Source organism: Anguilla anguilla, chromosome 5, assembly GCF_013347855.1.
Source record: "Anguilla anguilla isolate fAngAng1 chromosome 5, fAngAng1.pri, whole genome shotgun sequence".
Classification (NCBI taxonomy): Eukaryota; Metazoa; Chordata; class Actinopteri; order Anguilliformes; family Anguillidae; genus Anguilla; species Anguilla anguilla.
Window position 1 is genome coordinate 16,146,453 of NC_049205.1, and position 22,143 is coordinate 16,168,595.

Genomic DNA, 22,143 nt, shown 5'->3' on the forward strand with positions numbered 1-22,143 from the left:
CAGACAGTGAGTGGGCGGAGAGAGAGACAGCAAGGCTAACAAGGACTTTAACCCTCTTGAATTGTTGCATTTAAATCATTCTGAGGGAGAAATAGGACATTCAAAGCACATGGCTATAGGCAGACAGAACACGTACAGTATTCATTATACATTGTCTTTTGCATATAGGTAATACGGGAGGATAAATTTACCCATGGAAATCAGGCAGCGAACCAGCCTGCTGTCTTGCCTGTCTATTTTCCTTTAAGCTACTGTTGCCTGTCACTGCCAGATATTTCATTTGAATAAAGTGAAATAAAACATTCTGAAGCAGGCTTCCTCTGTGCCCAGCAGCCACACAGACACATAGGGTATCTATTCACTGCATGCATATCATGCCATACACATTAGAAGACAGTTGTTTTTTTTATTTTTTTATCTATGATGAATAAAAAAAGGCAATGGAATCAAAGGAGTTTTGACTAATGTTAAAGTTTCATGGATTCTTCATTGCAGCAGAAATGTGAACTCCCATTTAGATTTTTTAAAATTCATTTTAATTAAGCTTTCATTAACCTTGACTACAGCCTTTACGCGAGAATCACTTACTTCTGTATCCAAACGGTTTTATCTCTGAAACTTACAAATCCACATTTTTGGAAACAAAGCAAAATAACCTTAAATGTGTGTGTCTAGGGTAAAGGACAATTCAGGCAGAATGAATAACCATTTTCTATGATATTTGGAACTGGCCACAGAAAACACTCAGGACATAAATTGCTTTCTATTTCTCAAGCAGTATCTAGAGAAAAGACTGTAACCAAACACATTTTCTTTCCAAAGACAGCGCAGTACTGTGTAATATCTCTGAGCAGGACATTACTGAGACTTATGAAAACAAGAATTGTAGTGACATTACGTTACGGTGTCACCCTGCAACATAAATCAGCCTCTCAGCCCTTACAATACACCGCAGTTTCAGCAATATAGCACCACCTGGTGGGACGATATTTCACCGTCCCTCGACTGCCAGTTGTAGACATTGCAAATGTTCAATGCTATGCAAACGGAAATTTTTCTAACAAGACCATGTGAGAAACGTGCTAGATCCGGAAATGCAGGCATATCGAACAATGTTTCTGAATATGATGCGACATGAATACGACTTCGGTTTTTGTGTTAAGTATGTGACTGGGAGTTCGTTATAAACTTCAAAAATACATGGCAATGATTATGAATTACTGTAGTGGATTGTGGTAGGACATTTCCAGACATTTTGTTTATACATTCAACGTCGTCTTTAAATGAAATGTGCAATTTGCCATCCGTAACTTATATGTCCTTATTCATTTGTATGTTTTATAATTCTATAGATTTACAGGAGTAGCCTACTGTTTCATTGCTGTTTTCAGATTAATTAGCTTAAAACAACAGAAATCTTCATATACCCTATAAATGTGGCACAATTAGTAGGCTATGACATAAGCATTGATGTGAAGACGCGCGTTATAGCCTACCACACCATACCACATCACACAGAGGGCATATTACAATGCAAGTCAGCACTCCCGAAAAGTAAGACCACATAAGCAAACTTACGATTAATTAAAATGGAAGATACATTCAACCTGATGGTAACTCAAACTGCATTGCAGTATCAGAATATGTCGCTGGAATGATAATTAGAAAGATATTATTTTCAGTTCCACGGTGATAAATAATACAAGCATATACCTTCACACGTGGTCTGACATTGATCTATGTGTGCATTTTATCACATAGCTAACAGTTTAATCTTTACAGCTACAAAACCTAATCGGCCATGGTACATTGCAACAAAATGGCATTCTCTACAAGTTTAATTCTTTTTACCATCTTCTTTCCTCCGTTTATTTAGCTTGAACGGAACACCTGCTTAATTAGAATGCCCTGTCCTACTTCCAAAGGTTTGCAGTAGCGAACCTCTGTGCAGCAGCCGTAGAGTCTACCCCCTCCCAACCCGCGCCCTCCCATCCCTTGAGTTTGTAATGCACTCGTTGCAGTAGGAGGATCCATGTGCACGGAATGACGTCTCACTGCAAGTCTGTCTGACTGCTTCGCTGTTATTACCAGTCTTCTGTCGGGAAGCAACATAATCGGAAATCAGCCGTAATATGAAGTGAATGTAAAAAAAACAAAAAACAAAAACTAGACCATACTGTTGAGTCGTCGGTGTCAATCGACTAAAACGCCACTGTGCTGTACAGGATTACGACTGAGAAATGCAGCCATACACTTTTGCGCTTTAAGCTGTCAGAACTGGAACTAGTGGATGTATGGCAGGAGTAAATGGTTGTCAGCACACTGGGAATATTGTAAGGAAAAAATCTTTTTCTGTTTATTATCGTCTATTCTTTTCATTTCTGGATTATTGCTGCCCAGCAACACTGTCACCTGACTAAATTGGATGTCGTAATTCAGGTAAGGACTCACACTGTTCGGTTATATGTAGTCGACTAAAATCAGTTACACTTTATAGAATATTTGTTTGTTTTTTTCAAGTTCAAAAGATTTAGTCAAAGTAAAAATATTCACTTTGAATTTCCCGAGACCTCGTAAAACGCACGGTTCAGATATCCTATGAAACCACAACTGATATAGTACGGTCTATAAAACCATATAGGCTAGCCTACTGAATAATTTCAATAATAACTTCAGTTTAATAAAGTTCAGCGTGCTATATAATCTCCTCAATACGAATAGCAACAAAAATTAATGTTTCATTAAGTTTTGAAAAGGATGCTCAAACTATTAATAACTTTCACCGTGTAAACAAGCCTACATGTATTTCCTCTAACCCCGGTTTATTTACCTAATAAAATCTGACTTGACTAATATAACGATATATTTTATAGCCTAGTTAGTTAATATTTATCAAATTATGAATAGTAACCTACCTTAGTTGGAGAAGCAACCTTAACCCCTGTCACCCCATTTCATAGTTTCTGTCAACCTCTCATTAGAAAGTTTTAAACGGAACCGTAAAAAAGTCTGCAGAAACTTAAGGATTTTGTTTATATCCTACTTATTACAAGGACTTAGTCTACATTAATTCGCGGTTCTGGTGTGGTCACTAATATCAGTACCGTGTAGGCTGGTAATATACGCAAGCTTGCAATTCTGCGTTTAAACTATTTCTAGCACTTGCAGTGATCAATAATAAAAAGATACATCAAAAAATCGCATAATAAAGTATATTTGTCTATTTCGTGTTGACCATGTCCTTGCAAAGTATGGGTGCAAATTTATATTTGACGAAATCTGCTGAGTTGTTAAAATTAACATGTCATTTTCCTTTGAAGTACTTCCTACGGAGAACAGAAATCGGCATACTGCTTTCATCTAAGCATTTCCCCCCACTTTCCCTTATTCTCTGTAGCCTTATAGATCTTATAATTTTAGGCGACGTACCAGCAATGTTTTGACTGCAGTACCAATAAATGCGCGAAAGACAGTAGTCGAACCAGTCGAACCAATCGGTAGGTAGCATGATGGAAGTTTTCACGCAGCGCCTCTCATTTTGTCCAATGACTGGAAAGAAGAGGTGGGTGTAACTTAGAAGAGAACTCCACAGAGCCACGTGATGTAATTTTAAAGCAGCACCTATAATAAATAAATAAATCAATAAATCAATAAATAAATACTTCCCTGGGGAGAATTGGGTGGGACGAAGGGTTATCTAATATAATGAAACTAGTAGCACATTATGTTGAATTTTCCACAATATAAAATAGTTTTCAATGTTAAAGATAAGCAAATAAAATGACCAGTCAATGAGACACATTACCAGAAATGCAATCCTTAACTTATGCATTTGTGCCGTTATGTTTTTTTATAATAGCAAAAACACATCCATTGGGAAAGGCATTGGATAGCACTGCCAAAATCAACTTCAAAGTGGCACTCAGTGGTGTTACTTGGCATGAGTGAAAATTTCTGTCCCACTGGCCCCATCCCCCTGTTAGACAGATCATATCTCACCTCTGCTCTGTCTCAGTACCTGGCTGTGCTTCCTAGTTATTGTCACTGGATATTATTAAGACCTTTGACAATTGGTTTCAAATATGTAATTGAGGACTTGTGTATGTGTGCCCATTGCACTCCGAGCATAACTATTATACAGAATGCAAATTAATTTAAGAAAATAAATGTACCAATTCAGATTTTTTTAGAACACATTAACATATAAAGGATGTTAGCCTAACTTGTTTTCTTTGTGCCTATATTCTGGATATATCACAAATGTATATCTCTCCTCATGAACAATGCACAAAATATATTTATCAGCACATTAGGAAATATATCATATTCTGATGCTTTTAAGGGCTAATCAAACAGATGCACGTCGTTTTCAATTCATTGCTTTGTTCAGATGTGTATGGACGTCACAGCAGCAATAATGAGTGATAAATTATTCAAGGAACACATTCTAAATGCTCTTTTGCTTTGCTCCCCCCCCCCCCCCCCCCCCCCATCATCCAGGAGTATCAATGGTCCAGTCATGGAAAGACAGAGATACCAAAGCTTCTTTGAAGGCAAAGACACAGAACACAGGTGGCCTCACGCGCCCAACAGGGATTACGGTTGTTCAGGGGTGGACGGGAATCAGACCAACTGTGACATTTTAATAGAGGGTTTAAACGTCAACTCCGGGCACAATGTAACGGACAGCTTCAAGGAGAACGATGGAGACAAGGTCGAGGCGCCCCCGCCCTGCGCGAAACGCGCTCGACTGCTCGCCCCCCCGCGTTCCGGCACTTCCGTCAAATTAGAACCGGACTCTAAAGAGCTTTCCAAAACGGTGGCGGAGTCCATGGGACTGTACATGGATGACGTCAGAGATGTGGACTACGGCTATGGCCAGCAGCGGGCCCACGAGGGGCACTGCGCTCCCCAGAAACTGTACACCGGCGCCGGGCCGCACCTGGAGGTCGGCCTGCCCGGGTCGGCCGGCAGTCCTAAATTGACGCCTCCGCCGCTGTCCTGTCCCACGGTGCCCAATCTCCTGAAGAATCCGGTGGATGGTTCCTCGGGAGTCGCGCAGGGGTCTGGCTCTCTGGCACCGGCCGTCTGCTGTAGCCCCCACAACTCGCACAGCTCCCTCTCCAGCCCGACCAGCCTAGTGTCCTCCATCGCCAGCCCCTCCTGTTTCGGGACCCCCCCGCACGTCTGTGGGCAGCCCCATCCAGCAGGCTCTCCCCGGGCCCGTCCTCTCCCGAATTCAGCCCCGGCTCCCCACCACGTGCAGCCCGTCGAACACCAGCGGCGTCGGCTCCCCGCTGGCGAGTCCGCTCAACGTCCTGCGGTCGCCCATCTCCAGCCCGCGGAGCATGAGCAGCGTGAGGTCGCCGCCCTCCTGCAGCGCCAACCTGCGGTCTTCGGCGCTGAGCCCCGCTCACGGCGCTAACGGCAACGGCGGCAACGCGCACCCGCCGCTGCGCTCCAGCCCCGGTGCCGCCAACGCGGCGGCGGTGTCCAGCCCCCCGAGCTCGTCGGGGTTCCCCGTCTGCAGCCCCGACAGCGCTCTGGGCCTCGGCCTGGTCCAGAGCGACAGCCTCAGCCCCGGCGAGAGGGGCCGGGAGTTCAAAGGCTTCGAGTTCCCCAAGGTGGAGAGCGAGGACGGGGAGACGTACAGCGTGGGCCTGGACCAGACGGGCTCGGTGAAGTACATCAAGAACGAACCCGACCCCGAGGGCAGGAGCATGTGTCTGGCCTCTGAGCAGAGACGCTCGTCCGCCACGGCCTTCTCCGTGCAAATAAAAAGCGAGCCAAACCACGGCGGAGCCTGCCTGAATCTTCCCTACGACCAGCCACAGCACTCTGTGAGTCTCTTCCCTGCCACGGAGACCACTTACTTGTCCCTGAGGGATAACATAGATGAGTACAGCCTCTCTGGGATATTGGGACCTCCCGTCTCTTCCCTGAATGGTAACTATGACCCCGGTGTGTTTCCCAACGCCGCGCTGCCAAAGGGGATTAAGCAGGAGCTGAACGACGGCTGCTACTACCACGAGAACAGCGGCGTGCCGGCGTCGGCCATCGTCGGCGTCAACTCGAGCGGCCACTCGTTTCATTACCAGATCGGAGCGCAGGGAATGATGTCGTTTTCGCGGCACGACGTGAAGGACCAGACGAACCCCTTGTTGAATCTAATTTCTCCCGTTACGCATCAAGTGGAGGCCTGGAAGCCTCACCCGGACCTGTCCCAGGGCCCTCTGTCGTCCAGAGCAGGAGGTTATGCGGGTCAGAACTACATTACAGAAAGGTAAGAAACACGTGCTACATTTGAACATTGGCATTGTATGTCTTGTGTGTGGAAGCAACACTGCGAGGACTTACTACTAGAGGCAACATTTTGAGTACTGTGAGTTGTACTGTGAGGTGACATTATGAGGACTGACCCTGTAAGTGACTTTTTTGTTATTAGCATCATCATCATCAATAATATTACGGAGATACTGGAGATATTTTTCCCTAAATGAAGACTTAAGGACACTTTATGGGAAGGGTTACAGTGCCGCAAGCTGCCACTCATCTCGGGGGAGCAGAAAGAATCCACTGAAAAGTAGAATTAATGTTTTAGAAACGTGCATGCCTACATATATCTGCTGTAGGGTTTGAAAAAATAACAACTGTAATCATTTAGATTTATTAGTTGCTCATGTGTCAGCGGTGTATTAGAAGCTGAAGGTGATAAATCCATTCTTATGAGGAAAATTACAGATTCAGTGCCAAATTTGTTATTGGTGTTTTTCAGGAGACAGACAAGCGAATAACAACTTCTGGGCTTTCATCGCCCTTTATTATTATTGATCGAGAAACAGAGTGAGTTTGAGTTTGACGGAAATAAATGTTATATTTCCGTTTGTTTTGTGTCAAACCGCACAAGTTAGATTTTTTTAAATGTTATTTTTTCAAGCCTACACCTTAGGCTACATTCATTTTGCCTGAAGTTGGTTTAAATTATTTTAATTAAATTAAATTATTATGTTATCTCCCTCCATCATGAATATGTTTCATTTGTTTATTTAAAGATCATGTTATAGAGTTATGGACTGGAGCATTTATAGATATGCGTCGTGACAGTTCAATGAAAATGCCTTATAGTCAAGGTGCTTATAAGCTTCTATCATTAAGCCTGCATTGTCGGAAACAGTGAAGAGAAATCCAGTGAGGGGCGGGTGGGGGGGGGGGGGGGCAAAGACCTGACAAGCCTGAACAGGGATGCAGAGAACACACACTGAGAAACGACGATTGTGCCATTACAACAGAAACATGTGACCCTGATATCGTCTGTAAACACTGACATTCACCGTAGTGTAACTAGGAGCCAAAGTCTATCTCTTATCAAGGGAACATGTATGCTCAAAACCCAATTTATCCCATTATCATCAAGACACCCGACAACAACCTTGTGTAATGGAAATATCTTTTATGAAGGGGTCCGTCAGTTTTGAAGCAATATATATTAATTATTAATAGTAGGTTCCATGCTTTTGTTGCCAAATGGTTGGATTAAGCTGCTATTTTCTGTAAATGGGCCAGCATGCCATTAAAAAAATGTGTTTAAAAGAGACCAGGCTGCAATACTTTTTTAGGGGGCATTTAGATGGCCTAGTTGTTATAAAAAATATATATTTTCTGCTCCTGGAAATTACTAATACTTCTAATACTTATACGTATGTTGAGCAAACTTTAATTTTTGTAAGTCCAAAATATGCAGAAAACCTAACAAAACCATGAATTTTGTTTCCCTAACATAAGCTTACATAAGATCCGTAAACACAGTGATCTTTTTCTGGGTTGTGCATCGCAGTGCTATTCCAGGATAACCAATTTCAGTGTTCTAGCCCAATGTGACTCAGTGCTTTCCAGTTAATGATTTTTTCCCCCCAACTCACCACTACAACCTCCACAATTACCCACACTGTCAGCCACAATAGCATTGTTAGTTCAGTTGCGTAAGATGAACTGGGCCAAGGACAGTGGTAATGACCTTGTGGTTGACACGGCCCTACAGTCTTCCTAAACCACTCTTGGTGTTGCTTGGCAATGGCAATAGGATCCCCGCTTGAGCTGGCTTTGGTTATGTCTGCCCCTCCCTCCCCCCACCCCCAACTCAACCCCAGCCACTCTCATTCCAAAATGAAGGATTATCCTGCCAATTCTTATCCTAAACCCTGACCCAAGATTGCTGCTTGTGGGCAGTGCATCCACTCACCACACTGTGACTAGGCCCCTTCATTCATTTAATTTCAAGAATTGATCTTGCTGTGATTGGCAGAAACCATTTGTCTGAAGCAATTTGGGTTAACTATTTTGTGCCTCTAGTTGAACTTTCAAACCTCTGGCCAAAAGTCACTTTCTCTCACCGTATACTCATATGCTAGTGTACACAAAACCCCACAAACTCTTGCACTTAATCCATTTACCAGACACACATTTTAAACTTTATCCATGTACACACTTACCGATTTAACAAACCTTTACCAAAGTTTTATCAGTTGCTATTTCTATTTGTAGCCACTAGTACATAAGTATTACTCCAATGGTGTTTCAAAGCCAGCAGCTTCCTGTTTATAAACACACAACCCCACACTGCAGCCCAATTAGCTGCATGGCCAATTAATTGGGCCACACTGCTGGCAAATTAGTAGATTTAGTTGAACAATTATGGGAACAATGAAAGCATTTAGTTGATGATTTTCACTTCTTTGTGTTTGATTGATTTTCACACCGCCTGTCTGTAAAGAATGGGATTTTTTCCCCCCACATCACTCTTAATCAAGCTTAGGGATGGGCCAGATCAGGTTGGAGGACAAGTGATTGACATCAGAAAGCTCAGTATGGTCACATGCTTCTATGTTTTATTATAGATTTTTGGTGCACTTACAGAACTTCAGCAGAAAATGCAGATGCTTCCAACAGATGGTCCTTTCACTGCGGCAATAAATTTGTCTGCAGACGATGAAATTATTGCAGGAAAAGTTTAAATTGAGAATACACCATGAATATAAAATGAAATTATTTCTAAAGGTGCTCATTTACTTCAAATGCTCATTCTTTTTTGGCCCTGGTCTTCTACATCTGGGACACGCCCTTCTCCTTCTGAATGGATGCGTGTGGTCAAGGGTGTATCTGGGTAATCTCTGTCTAGAATTTGTACTCGTGAAAAGAATCTGCCCTTTTCTATTGGTGAAGCAGAAGCAGTAATTACCAGACGACTGGATCTTTTGAGAGTAAATTAAGCGCAGAGGTCAACCTACAGCTTAGTAACAGTTGTCACCCTCCCATTTGAACCCTATTCTGTATTATTGACCTCATTTGACCCTGAGGAAAAAAGCACTGCGTCCAGGATAACAGAAATCAATTTCCCCTTTTGCTCAGTCTCTACTCTGCTGGAATAAAAATAAATAAAAAAAACTTTACCTTGAGGGTATTTCACAGATAGATTCAATTGTTTTATATAATGGTTGCATGAGTTTGCTGTGTCTAGATCAATAATTGGCTTACAGCAAGCTATGTGTGTCTGATAAGATAGGAAAAAAGGAAATGTGTATCCGACAGAGTGGAAAAAACCCACTAACCAGACAGCGAAATGGCACTACAGTCCTACTGTAAAGCCATATGGTCCAGGGATATCTGTGGAATCCCAGCCACCCTTGTCTTAATAAGATCCAGCTTATCGTAGTGTCAGACGGGATGACAGGGCCGTGGGTGGAGTGGCAGGGCGCCACACAGATTTGACATCGGGTTTGACATTGAGCAGTGTCCACAGAACTAGGGGACTTCATAACCGCAGAGGTCAAACCCATTCTCTTAGGATCGTTCTGCCAATGTGCTGCTGTGGACGTTTTCACTGTGATATCCGAGCCCTGCGTTTATACTGAAACCGTCGTCTGATACAATACATTACATAAGAGTAAAAGCTCAAATCTTTGGCTCCCGCTAACCCCCAGAGTGAAATCCCAGCTATGTGTGTCTGTCTTTGGTGGGCCTGTAGGCGGGGGTAACATTTTTAATTAAAAAAGGCTGTACAGCAGAGGAATCTGGATTACACAGTGTGAGCTGGCTCCGCTTTGAGAGCTTTTAAACTCATTTAAATGCAAAAAAAAAAAAAAAAAAAGATCTACTGAGACTGAATGTATACTTAAAAAATGTGTGGAGGCACATTCCTCCACTATGTGGACAAAGTATATTGTTTATTAAATGTACACTGGTTAAACATTATGCGAAGAGGAAACGAATTACTTTTAACTACTGTTGTTCCACGCAGACGCAGATAAATGTCATTTCAGCCAAGCAATAACAAATGAGGAAACATTATCAATGACCTACTTTTACGTTCTAAATTACTTGTGTGTGTAAAATCATCCAATACCCTATTTACTCAGGGATTCTGCACGGGAGAGCAAAGTCAAAGTTGGTCATGGAGGAATGCTTTGTATTCACTCTCAGATTCTATTTAGGCTATCCATTAAAGACCAAAGAGCCCTGAAACTGGTTGATTCTCTCTGGTTACTTTGAAACTGTTAATGGCAAACTGTTTCATTTTTACTAAACTTTGTAGTAAATGTTTATAATTGAATCCTGTTTGAAAAGGGACTTCTGACCTGAAGGCTGCAAGTTTGAATTGAAGCGAGGCATTGCTGATTAGCAAGGTGCTGTAAAAAGCAGTGTAAAAAGAACGAAATGCAAAAGACAAGATGGTTACACAACGATAAAAACGAGCATTAAGCAAATGTTGCTGATCATACTGCGATAGAGACATTATTCTCAAATGATGATAGCCATATTGGCCTATTGGATTCAAGTCAAAATCAATCACCCAGTGCAAAGGAAACTGCCCGTAGCAGTGGATCCCAAACTGAGGGTTGCTCCATATGAAAAAGGTGTTACACATAAAAATGAGGGGGGGGGGAACCAATGTTGCATGGACCAATCACAGTCCAATGCAAAGTATCAATAAGGGGTGGATAACGTGTTAACGTGAAAACTGTTTGCTCATTCAGAGGTTCGCGGGCTTCTAAAGTGTGTTTACCTGCCCTGTGTAGCTAAGGCTCAACAGCTGACAAGACAACAGGGGAGGATCAGTTCAACGGGAAAGAACACTTGTAACTGGACCCCTGCCAACGCAATGTTCTGCACTGGGACGAACGCGCATATTCCTGCTGGATCGCTAATAGGCGCTTAATTGTATGTTCTTATACTGAATTAATGGAGGGCGTTGATTTGATTAAGCCCTACGCCACTGGATACAAATGCCCAATTAAATCCGAACCGCCACGCGTTCTCCCCGTGCGTCGTGTAGCATCGCGTGCAAAGCACCGAGAGCACGCCGAGCCGTGCTAGTCGCTCGCCCGTTCGGTTTGGTCAAGTTCAGTTTGCATGCGATTTGCAATGCTGGTGGTCCCTCGAAGGTTTTGTTTTGAGTTTAGTCTTGGTTTGCTTCAGGCCTGGACCTACTTGAATTTGTTTAAAAACTTGCAATGCGGATCAGCATTATTTTCATTTTGGGCTGCGGGGTGGCTGATCCTGTTAAGGCACTGTTCTAATGCACGGACAGGCCCCAAAATCTGGCATCAAACCTGGACCATTTCAGTGTTGATTGTTGCACAGTTAGCTGTAACTTAATGCAGGCATGATGGGGTTTATGATGTGTCGATGGAATCATCACACCCACAGTCCCCCTGCTAAGATGAATGAAGTGTCTTCCTCCAACTCGTGTCCGACTTGCAGTCGGAGTGTGCAAGTGTGACCAGATGTGGTAGATGCATTATTATTTGTGCTTGCCTGTCTCTATGGCAGAGATTTTGTGGGAATGAGTGGTGAATATGATTGGGCATTACAAATCGGCGTGGAAAAGCATACATTATTTTTTAAACAATTCTTTTAATTTCAGATTATAATTTTTTATAATTGGAAACGATTGTACGGTATGAAATTGAGTGAACGTGAATGGTCGAACATTGTTTGTGTTCACATCCAGGTATGATCCAATAACCGTCAGACATGCTGCGTACCACCCTATTCTATTCAAATCTGTCAACAGAACCAGGTGCAAAAGTGCTGATTGGTGGTGTGAAGCAGGTCGGGTTGAAGTGACCGCCCCTGTTGATGTGCGATCAGGGTAGGAGAGTGTCTGCTGCAATCGCTGAGCCTGGCCGAGTTGCTTCAAGACCCACACTGTTGGTTTGCTTGTGTAGCGTGAGTGAAAGCTTTAGCCAGGGTTTCCCGCTGCATATGATTTACATCTCATAGTATCTCTTTCACACGTGCAGTAGGTTTAAGAGTTTGCTTTGGACACTCCACCTGTAAGGCATGTTAAACCTGCTTGTCAGGACTCAAAAAATAATTTCCATTACATTCTTCAGGTAAATTAGAATTGCCAGTACATCTTTTGCGCATTCTTCCACAAGAAACAGTTTGTCAGAGTAAGGTTCCCAGCTTTAATGAAAGTTGTGCTCGGTCGAGTCAGTTTAATAGGCCTTGTTAACCTTTTTCTTATCAGCTTTATTATAGGAAACATATGCAAACTAGTTCCCATGCTGCATTGCTGTTGATAATGATTAAAATCTAAAGCCTTTAGGAATAACTTGTCTGAGGAGCACTTTTAAGAGTGAAGTGGATCCACAAATGCTCTATTTCTGTTATTGAGTGGGACAAATTTACACTTTTCAAATTCTAGATAAATTGTGCAGACTTTTGTTTAATTTAATTTCTGGTTTTATGATCACAAATACTTATGAATGAGGCAATGGAGACATGGCACACTGTTTTATAATGTTTAAAATAAAGATTAAAAACATGTACATATTTTTTATCTTTATTTTAAAGACTAAAAAAATAGACACGTGGCATACTGTATGTTATATATTTTTTTAATCCAATGTTTATTACAATAATATATTGAATATTGCTTTTATTATGTAGGCATATGAGAGTGCTTTTTCTGGGACTAGGTTTAAGGATTAATGTGGACTGGCCTTCCTGTATCTCAGATGTACCATGGGAAAATGAAAATAACTGAGAGATTAGCTGCTGTGTGTGGTAGTTACCGACTGTTGCAGGTAACCGTACCTCTGACTGTTGGGTGCCTTTCCTCTTCCTGTACGTACAACGTACACAGCATGTAATAACAATAATTCTTAGGCCCGTAAACCTTTTACTTTATATCTTTTGTATGTTAGAGACAGAATTTTGTTTTGTTTCGCTGGCACTCACCTCCAGTCAACCTCCTCCCACTCCTCCTCCATCGCACGCACACGTATTCATGCAGGCACGTACACACACAACTCACACTCTCGCTCACGCACGCACGCACGCATGCACGCATGCACACACACACACAAACACACACACTCTCTCTCTCTCTCTAATGTATACACAAACATAATCACTCCCACACATGCATGTCCATTTCTGACAGGGTGCTGCAAATCTCCCCATGAATGCACGGCTAAAAAGAAGAAGCCTGTCCTCATGTGAACTCCTTCCTGAAACGCCGCTTGAAAAAGTTGTGGGCATGCCCGAGTGCTAAAGTTTCCTTCTTCCTTCTGACAAAAAAAACCACACTCCTTAATTTTCCCTTAAGCCTATATCTGGGGCCGGACCTGGTATTTCTGTGCTCCATGTGTGGTGGGGTCACTTCAACGGAGCAAAGGAAGCAACGCGTGTCCCCACAACTCTCCTCTCTATTCTCTTCACTGGGGGGTGTTCCCCCTTATCGCAGCTCTTGGAACCTGTCTGGACATGAGTGGCCATTCCTACCCTGCCCTTAGAGCTCCTGAACACACTACATTAGCACGTCCGCGATTACCCGTCCGTATTAAACCGTATTAAACTATGCCATATGTGTTAGATATCCTGCAGGGTTTTTTTTTTAAACTGGTGTTACAAATGGGATTTCGATTTCCTCCAAAGAATTACCCGAAGCACAGTAACACATTTCTTTTGCATTGTTCCAAAAAAATAGTTTGTACCTGTTATTTATCATTTGAAGTATTTCCCACATCGTATGGTTTATTCATAAAACAAACGGACCGAGGCATTTGGCAGTAACAAAACTGGTGATTCAGTCCATTTTGGCTCACTATTTGCCACACAGCGTGGAAGTTTGGCAGGGCATTTACATGCCATCGACTGTGTATACATGCCACTGACTCCTTTCTGCTGGGGCCTGTATCACAAAGCAGGATTGCTGAGTTAGCTGGATAACTGCACTGAGTAAAACCCGGTACCCTCCCCATTCTGGAACATGGACTGTAGTAAAAAGAGCTGTTCCAGGTTTTACTCATTGCAGTTATGTGGCTAACTCAGTAATCCTGCTTTGCGAAATACCCTCTGGGTTTACAATACAAGCTATGCAGTATATTTGTACATACTGAATTTCAACAGATTGCTATGTTTGATCCTGAGAAAAAGATCTGCTGCCACTTCGGAATTCTTTTCTAGTAAACCAGAGCAACTCGGTTTTCAAAGTTACAGCCTACTTCATTTAGCTATTGTTGTTGTTGTTTTTGTTGTTATTATGGGAATACGGAATTAACATATTTTTTTGCGGCAATCATGACTGAACAAAGGATAGTTCAAGTTTATTTTGTGTCTTTGTGCACAAATATTGATTCTGTAGTGTTTATTGTGAGACTGGTTTTATTGTATTTACAGATTAACTTGGATCTGCTTTCTTTTATAGCAAATCTAGCCTTCATAAAGATTTTTTTTTTTTTTAAATCATGCAAGATGCTACCTGAATCAGTTAGGTCTGGCAGACTAGGAGTATTTGATATGAAACAGTCTGTATCAGGTGGGTGAATATTTGCATGTATGAAAGGTTCTGAATATGCAAAGAATTGTGACATTTAGCTTGTTGTGGGTTACATACCATTACGTACTTGCTAGATTTACAGTCGTTTATAGTTTATATGCAGGTCTATAAACATTGCAGGAGTGCATATTGGAAAGGTGTGGATCTTAGCTGCCATTGGAAATTGTAAATGGCATATAATTTGTCAGTGAAAATGTATGTAGGGCCACTATGAAACTACGTTTCAACTTTTAAATTGTGTACCAATCGGATTCTGGGTAACTGGAATTCAGTAAAGTCCACTGAAAAAATCACTACGAACCAACTGTGGATTGTATAGAATTATGCGGTATACAGTATTTTACCGAAATTGCTACAAACAAAGTGTACTGGAAACAAGTGCAACAGGAAGTTTCTGTGCATTGACTGATCCTGGATTACTGTTATACAGCTGCTGAAAATCCTGTTTACTCATCGGGGTCTATACCGGGGTTTCACACAGGTCTTGTGTTGCCTTCGGGATATGCAGTAGAATGACACATTGACCCTGTAGCTGAAGAAAGTAAGAAGAGGAGATGCCTCATGGCAGCCCACAGAAAAAGCACACATGCTGTATCGCATGGGCCTGCTCAGAGATTGGACAAAGGCCATAAAACAGGAATATAAATCATTGCTGCAGAAAATAAAAAAATAATAATTTTTGTGCCAGTTAAAATGTCTGCGGTACAGTGGGTCATAGGAGAAAGACTTTTTTGACTGTACTTGTTTGACGGGAAGCTTTAGAGTGATTTCGTTCTGAGGCTGATTGAGGGCTGGATGGTGCAATGCTGTGCTGAGCTCAACTTGCATTAAGCCATCGGTGTAGCGCACAGACGGACAAGATGCGACAACGGTGTTTGAGGTGGCATAGCAACTGCGTGAGAATGTGTGACATTACAGCCCAGTGGTGGGGGGGGGGGATTCGATGTCTCCCTGCTGATGGAACTCGCAGGCTTGTCTGGGGGCTTGGTCCGGCGTGTTCCGGATGTTTTGTGGGCACGTTCCGGGTCCCTCAGTACTCAGCTGGAGGACCGCTCTGAGATTGCTTCTCACCCTTAGCCTCTGTGCACCTTTCACCACCACAGCTGCCAAGGCTGCTCCGGTCTGGACAGCTTATTTTTTACCAGTTACCTTTCCTGTCACTCCCCCAGGGGGCGGGGCTAGGAAGTAGAGCTCTCTGGAATCACTTCAGAATAATGATGTCCTTCAAAACGCAATAGTTTTGTGCTAAAATTTCACACATTTCCAGATCTCCGATGCCATTTCATGTTTCTAGGGCATCTTTTTTTATGCATGGCAATATTCATCAGGCTTAAAAATTTCATTTTGAAAACTGAGACAACTGTGTCATGCATCTGATGCAGATCTATGTAAAAACCGTTTGGAAAACTCCCAAATTTAAATACTCATTTGATATGTGCTTAAGGCGTCAACAGAACACACATCTGGAGTGAGAATTTAGTATTTTTCATGGATGGCTGGAGTAATACTTTGCATTCTTTACTCGAGCCAGAAAATGAGGCAAGAATGCACGGAAAAGTGTCATTCGACCATAAAATGCACATTCCCACCATAAAATGCACATTATACAAGCTGTCGATAAGGGCATTCAGGTACACAGCCAGAGATGTCGCTGATACCATCTGTTCATTTCTGGTGGTGCTATCCCCATCCTCCCCAAAATGAGAATTTGTTATCTGACTGAGACAGCCAGTACATTGCTAGCCTCCTACTTCCAGCGCTAGCCTTTATTTTTGCCCTTTGCTAGACTGCCTGGCAGTTCATGTTCACTTTCATGACTATTGGATTATTTTGAATAATTGAATATAATTGTATTATCTATTGATAGTGACTCTACCTTTGGCGCAGAACCAGTCTGCCACTGCTGCTATCTCAAAGCCAACGTTTTGTTCAGTTTTTTTCCACTTTTTTCCAATACGGAAGGTAATACGAATCCCATATTTATTTATTTAGACCTTTCCTGGAATTTGTGAGTGTTTCGTTCACAAGAACTTAACTGATCCAAACAGTTTTTTTTTTGTTTTTGTTTATGCAGATGCTGTTTCTCTCAGAAGTAGGAAGCTTTTTCGCTATAGCCAGTTCTCGGGATGCCTGGTGCATTAACTTCGTTCCTCTTCTCCTCCGCGCTGGCAAAACACGTTTAAATTAAACTGCGCAGAAAACGGCTTCAGCGTGCGTGTGGAAGAGCAGCAGCGCCAGATCCATCAGGCAGACTCACGTAGCCCTGTGTGCGCTGCGCTGAGCTCTTCACACACAGCTACTTTTTATGGCTTTACCCAGAGGGCTTTGCTCTTTCAAGGGGATGCTGTTCTGTCACAACACGTTTGTTTGTTGTTTTTCGTTCACCTGTTTTCAGCTCCCTTTTCCCTTGCGTCCAGTCCAGCCCGAACAGAGCTGGGGGGGGGCGGGGGAACGGGATGCATGTACACACGTACATACTTGCCATGTTGATATGGGGGTGTGTGTGTGTGTTAGGGGGAACTGGTCTTATGAAACAGAGGTTCCAGTTTCAATTCTCTAGACCCTTGAACAAGGAAATGAACCTAAATTACTTGTACAAATGGTTTGTGTGCTTTAAAACATATACAGAAAATGCAAAAAAACTTCCTCTGACTCAGACTTAATACTAATTTCTGGATGTGTATGTTATAATGCATTTTTTCTGGCAGTGTTCTGGCAGGATGGCTGCCTTGCACCACCCAGGTGGGTTGTTGAGGTGACATTACCCTTCCTTCACTGTAGAGCACTGTGTTATTCTGAATGGTGTTAAATGAATGCAATGTAGCATTGCTATTTTTATATATGCGTCTTAAAGGGATGGTTAGTTTGCCTGCCACTAACAAACAGTAGTAGCCCACCAGTTGACCAATAGCGAACCACTATCAGCAAAGTTGTAAGTCATGAGCATATTGCTGATTGGCACTACACCTACCTGCCAGCACACAGTCAAGGTCCCAGTGAGCAAAAGCCAGATTCTAGATGTCTAGAGGGGTGGAAATCTAGGTTGAATGATGTTTTGACGTAAACGGATTAGGTTACCCTGAATATAGCTCAGGTTTTACCTGGATATAGCCTGGCTATGTCAACTAAAAAACTTTCCCTTTTCAACCAAATGTAGCCGGGTTTTCACCTGAATGCCTAGATGGCATTTCAAACACATTTTAACCACAAAACTATTCACTGGGGTGAAGTAGTTAATGCAATAAATATGCATAATAATTGGTGAATCTCCTGCCACTAGCAGGCTGCAGTAGCCTGATTTTTAAAATATTGGCCGTCCAACATCTGGTGCCAATGGTAGACCAGCAGGTTCTTGCTTTCTGTGTTAGCTAGAAAAGGGCACTCTACAAACTGCATTGGATCATTGTATCGACTCTTATGTCAAGTAGAAAAGAAAGAAATTAGTCTATGAATTGCCTAGTCGTCTATACACTTCATTTTAAGTCGGTAAAAGCTCTCGATTTTGATAGCTACCCTAACTGTATGTTGATCTTGACTCAATCAGTATTGTCTTCAACTTTTTCTTGTGCAAACATAGTTTTCATGGTAATTAAACTCCCCAAAATGTGTTTGTAAGTAAAAAACACATTCAGTGTGTATGTAAGTAATTAAAAATATGAAAGCTAAGGACAGATGTTGGTTGTATCCAGGCCATTTATCACAGAAAGCATGGGCTGCTGTATATTGGTCACACTCTAATGAAGGATAAAGCCAAATTACATTTGACTGTCATGTTCAGTAGTGAAGCAAAAGCTTGATTACTCTATAAAATCACATTTGGAGGGGTTCTTTCTTGATCTAGGACAGCATACTATCTATGTCTGCCCTTCCATTGAAATGTAACGCATTTAAAACTAGTCAAGAAAATGCAAAACTGAAACATCAAACCTTTTGTAGCCAAACCCAACAAAATTCTGGAATGGTTTGGCCCAGAACAGTTCTGTCAGCGGGTGAAAAAAATTTAATTCAGCTGTCAGAGATACAGGAAAAATAAACATGCATATAGAAAATAACCACCTTAAAAGTGAGGTTTTTTTATAATGACTGTAGTTTGGTTTCCAGAGGTCTTTAAAGGCGCCTTTAGAGGAAACAGACCACCAAGGCAGCTGTGGCAGGAGCCAGGTAACACAGACAGCTAAAACCCCAGCGAGCGAGCGAGCGCCCACCTAACCGCTGTTGGCCCACCAGAATTTTGCTCATCAGGGGCAACCAGATGAACCGCATGACCCGACTTGACTACGGCTATCTGCATGCGGCAGGACTCTTCTCCAGCCATTTTGCGTTCTCCAAGCCATTTGCGTTGATCCCCATCGCGGGTGCCTCGCCTGAGCTCCCTGCTGGTGCACTGCTGACACGTCAATTTGCAAAATGAGCAAAAAAAAAGAAAGAAAGAAAGAAAAAAATTTGACAGTTGAACCGATGGTAGGCCTGAATCGTAACTAGCTGGGAAGTGGTCAATACAAAGAGCCGATCTTGCTTGGGGTGGGGAGAAAGGGTGGCCTCAGCTCCTACAGTACATTATTTCTGTCCTCCCATTCTTTCTGTCCTTCCTTAACTGCATGCGAACAGGTTGTTAAACAGGATTTTCTGGTACAGTGTTGCAGTTCAAGTTATATATGCCCGTGGCTCTTAAATAAATTTACAGAAGTGTCAAATTTGAGTGCTTTGGCTTCCATAGAACTGATGAGAAACCATTAAATGAATATAGAGTTGAGTATCTGTTGTTAGGTTTCAGGGCTCCTCCCACAATATACAGAGGAGGTTCAGTTTCCCATATTCCTGCCCGAGGTCAACAAAGCACAACACTGTGGCACCTTTCATGGGTGTCCTAAAGCCCAAGGCATCCTTCCATTAGAAAGGGAGTGCAAGGGCAAATCCTGTGGTAAAATTGGGGCTGCACTTGTCTTTCTTTCCAGGGGACATTTTTGTCGTGAGAATTCAGTGAAACACTTTCAAGCATTCAGGTGAAAACCTGGCTAAATTTAGTTGAAAAGTGAAAGTGAATGTAGGACACAGCCTGGCTACATCCAAACCATATCCTGAGCTATATTGGGGTTAACCTAGTCCAGTGGTAACCAACCCTGTTCTACCATCCTGTAGGTTTTCATTCCAATCCCAACAAAGCACACCTCATTTAACAGCTGGAGACCTTATTAAGCTAATTAGTAAAGCCAGGTATGCCAAATTGGGGTTGAAATGAAAACCTGCAGGATGTTAGATCTCCAGAAACAGGGTTAGTTACCACTGACCTAGTCGATATTTGTCTCTCAGCCTTGATTTCCACCCCATTGGATGTCTGGATTCTGGATTTTGCTCACTGGGGTCCTTCTTCTTTGTTCTAACATCACACGGGCCAGCGCTGGCAGTCATCGGCCACATGCATTTTGTGGGCGGGCTTGCCTAGAGTCCCACCCTTTTCCCTGTTTCAACAGAAATTAGCAGGAGCACAGTGTAGGGGGAAAGGTGTCGGAACTGTGACTGTTTGGCTTCCTTTCTGCTGCTACACGCTGAACTCTCTCCAGATGGAGCTGATTTTGAATGTTATTTTTTTGTTTTTTTACCTTCAAAATAAATGGTGGCACTGACATTCACTTAAGCGCAGACCTCACAAGAAACGGCAAACTAATTTAAGTAAATCTGCAATCACTTTTGATGAAAAATGCTGATCAATTTCTTTGATCATTCTGTTCAGATGGGCACACCAATGATGTGGTGCTGGTCTGGATGGATGGGGTATCGGTGATTTGGCCTGAGTATTGGTAGTATTTACACAAACACCAAATGAAACACAGTGTCCTCGTAATGTCAGCAAGGAAACATGCTTACCCAATTTTAAAAGCTATAAAAAACAAAGAAAAAAAAAACATCAAATGTTTATTTTTGGATCGATATGAAACTGAAGTACACACGGAAGTGTGTATAGTATGAATTTCCGTTGTTTGTGAGGTTACTGTGTGCTCTGAGGTTACCTCTGTACCATGGTGCTCATCCGAAAATAATAAAAGTAAAGCAATATAACTGTAAACCAAATAGAGTCAATTTTATTTTTAAAGCTCATTTTACAAAAACATTTCACCGTGTACCCAAGCCTAACAGTCCAACAGAACCAAGGCTAAGATAAACAGGGGCAGGGAAAAAGTCCCTAGGTGGAAGAAATAGGAAGAAACATTGGGAGGAACCAGACTCAATAGGGGGAGCTCTTCCTCCTCCTCCTTAATTACTTGGCCCCGGCCAAGGGGGTGGGGGACTGTAAATTTGGCATTGTTTACCCGTTATCCCACAGTACGGTACACGCCTGCTATATGAAGAGACTGGCTTTCCATCATAGTCAGAGTCTTACACATTGTCCCCAGCTTCCTGATGCATGATCATTGTGGTTTCATTTATGTAACATTATTCAGTGACTTGTAACCTGCTGGGAATCCATTCAATGCTCATGACCAAGTAGACAAATCTGCAAAGCTACTGTATGAGAGCACATTGTGGCTACTGAATTAATTATCTGTCCTGTTGTGTATGCTTATGAATGTGTGTGTGCATGTGTATATGAATCTGTGTGTGTGTGTGTGCTTGTATGTTAATGTGCGTGTATGTGTGGTGCAAGGAGGCCGGGACTTATGTGAACTGTGAACTTAAACAGTGGCACAGTAAAGTCTGTCTTATTGAAGTGAGTCATATCCTGTACTCCTGTACCATGTGACACTGCATATAATCTCATACTACTCCCCCACACTGGTACAGATGATAAGAAAGATTGTTCTTCTTTACAGATTACAGATAGGAAGACATATTCTCAGGAAATGAAACATGCCACCTGTGCCCTCTTCAGTAGTATTTTTCTTTGTTTCTGTTGAGGCTGTGTTGGAGAAGATGACAGACTAATCAGGAATGAGTGGTGTAAACTGGCCTTTCCTGAGAGGTGTTGTTCTGACCTCACAGGGGTCAGTGGGCGGAGCCTCCTCTTGAGTTTCATAATTGGTCAGTGGTGAATCATAATGCCACAGGACCTTTTTCTCCTCTCAGTGTGCTTCTCTGTCTGCTGTCAATAACATTGTAATAATAACATAGCTTTATAATATATTAGGATTGGGGAACTGTAGCCTCTAGAAAATAAGAGTTTAACCTGTGTCTTGACTAAAATGTGGGGAATGACAGTTTACAGATACAGGAAATGAAATTGAATTAATTGCCTACGACAGTAGTTCTGGATTACGCTGATTAAGCAGCCTGTTGTAAATTGAACCTATCGGTGATTATGG

General features: G+C 42.3%; 1 protein-coding gene across 1 annotated transcript in view; it reads left to right on the forward strand.

Annotated features, from left to right (window-relative positions):
- Positions 1–1,671: 1,671 nt before the first annotated feature.
- LOC118226724 (mineralocorticoid receptor-like) overlaps positions 1,672–22,143 on the forward strand; it is a 73,164-nt gene continuing 52,692 nt past the window's right edge. Inside the window, 3 exon segments of the mRNA XM_035416549.1 lie at positions 1,672–2,439; positions 4,501–5,176; positions 5,178–6,283. Of these exon segments, the coding sequence (XP_035272440.1) occupies positions 4,520–5,176; positions 5,178–6,283 (1,763 nt within the window). The 5' untranslated portion in view covers positions 1,672–2,439; positions 4,501–4,519.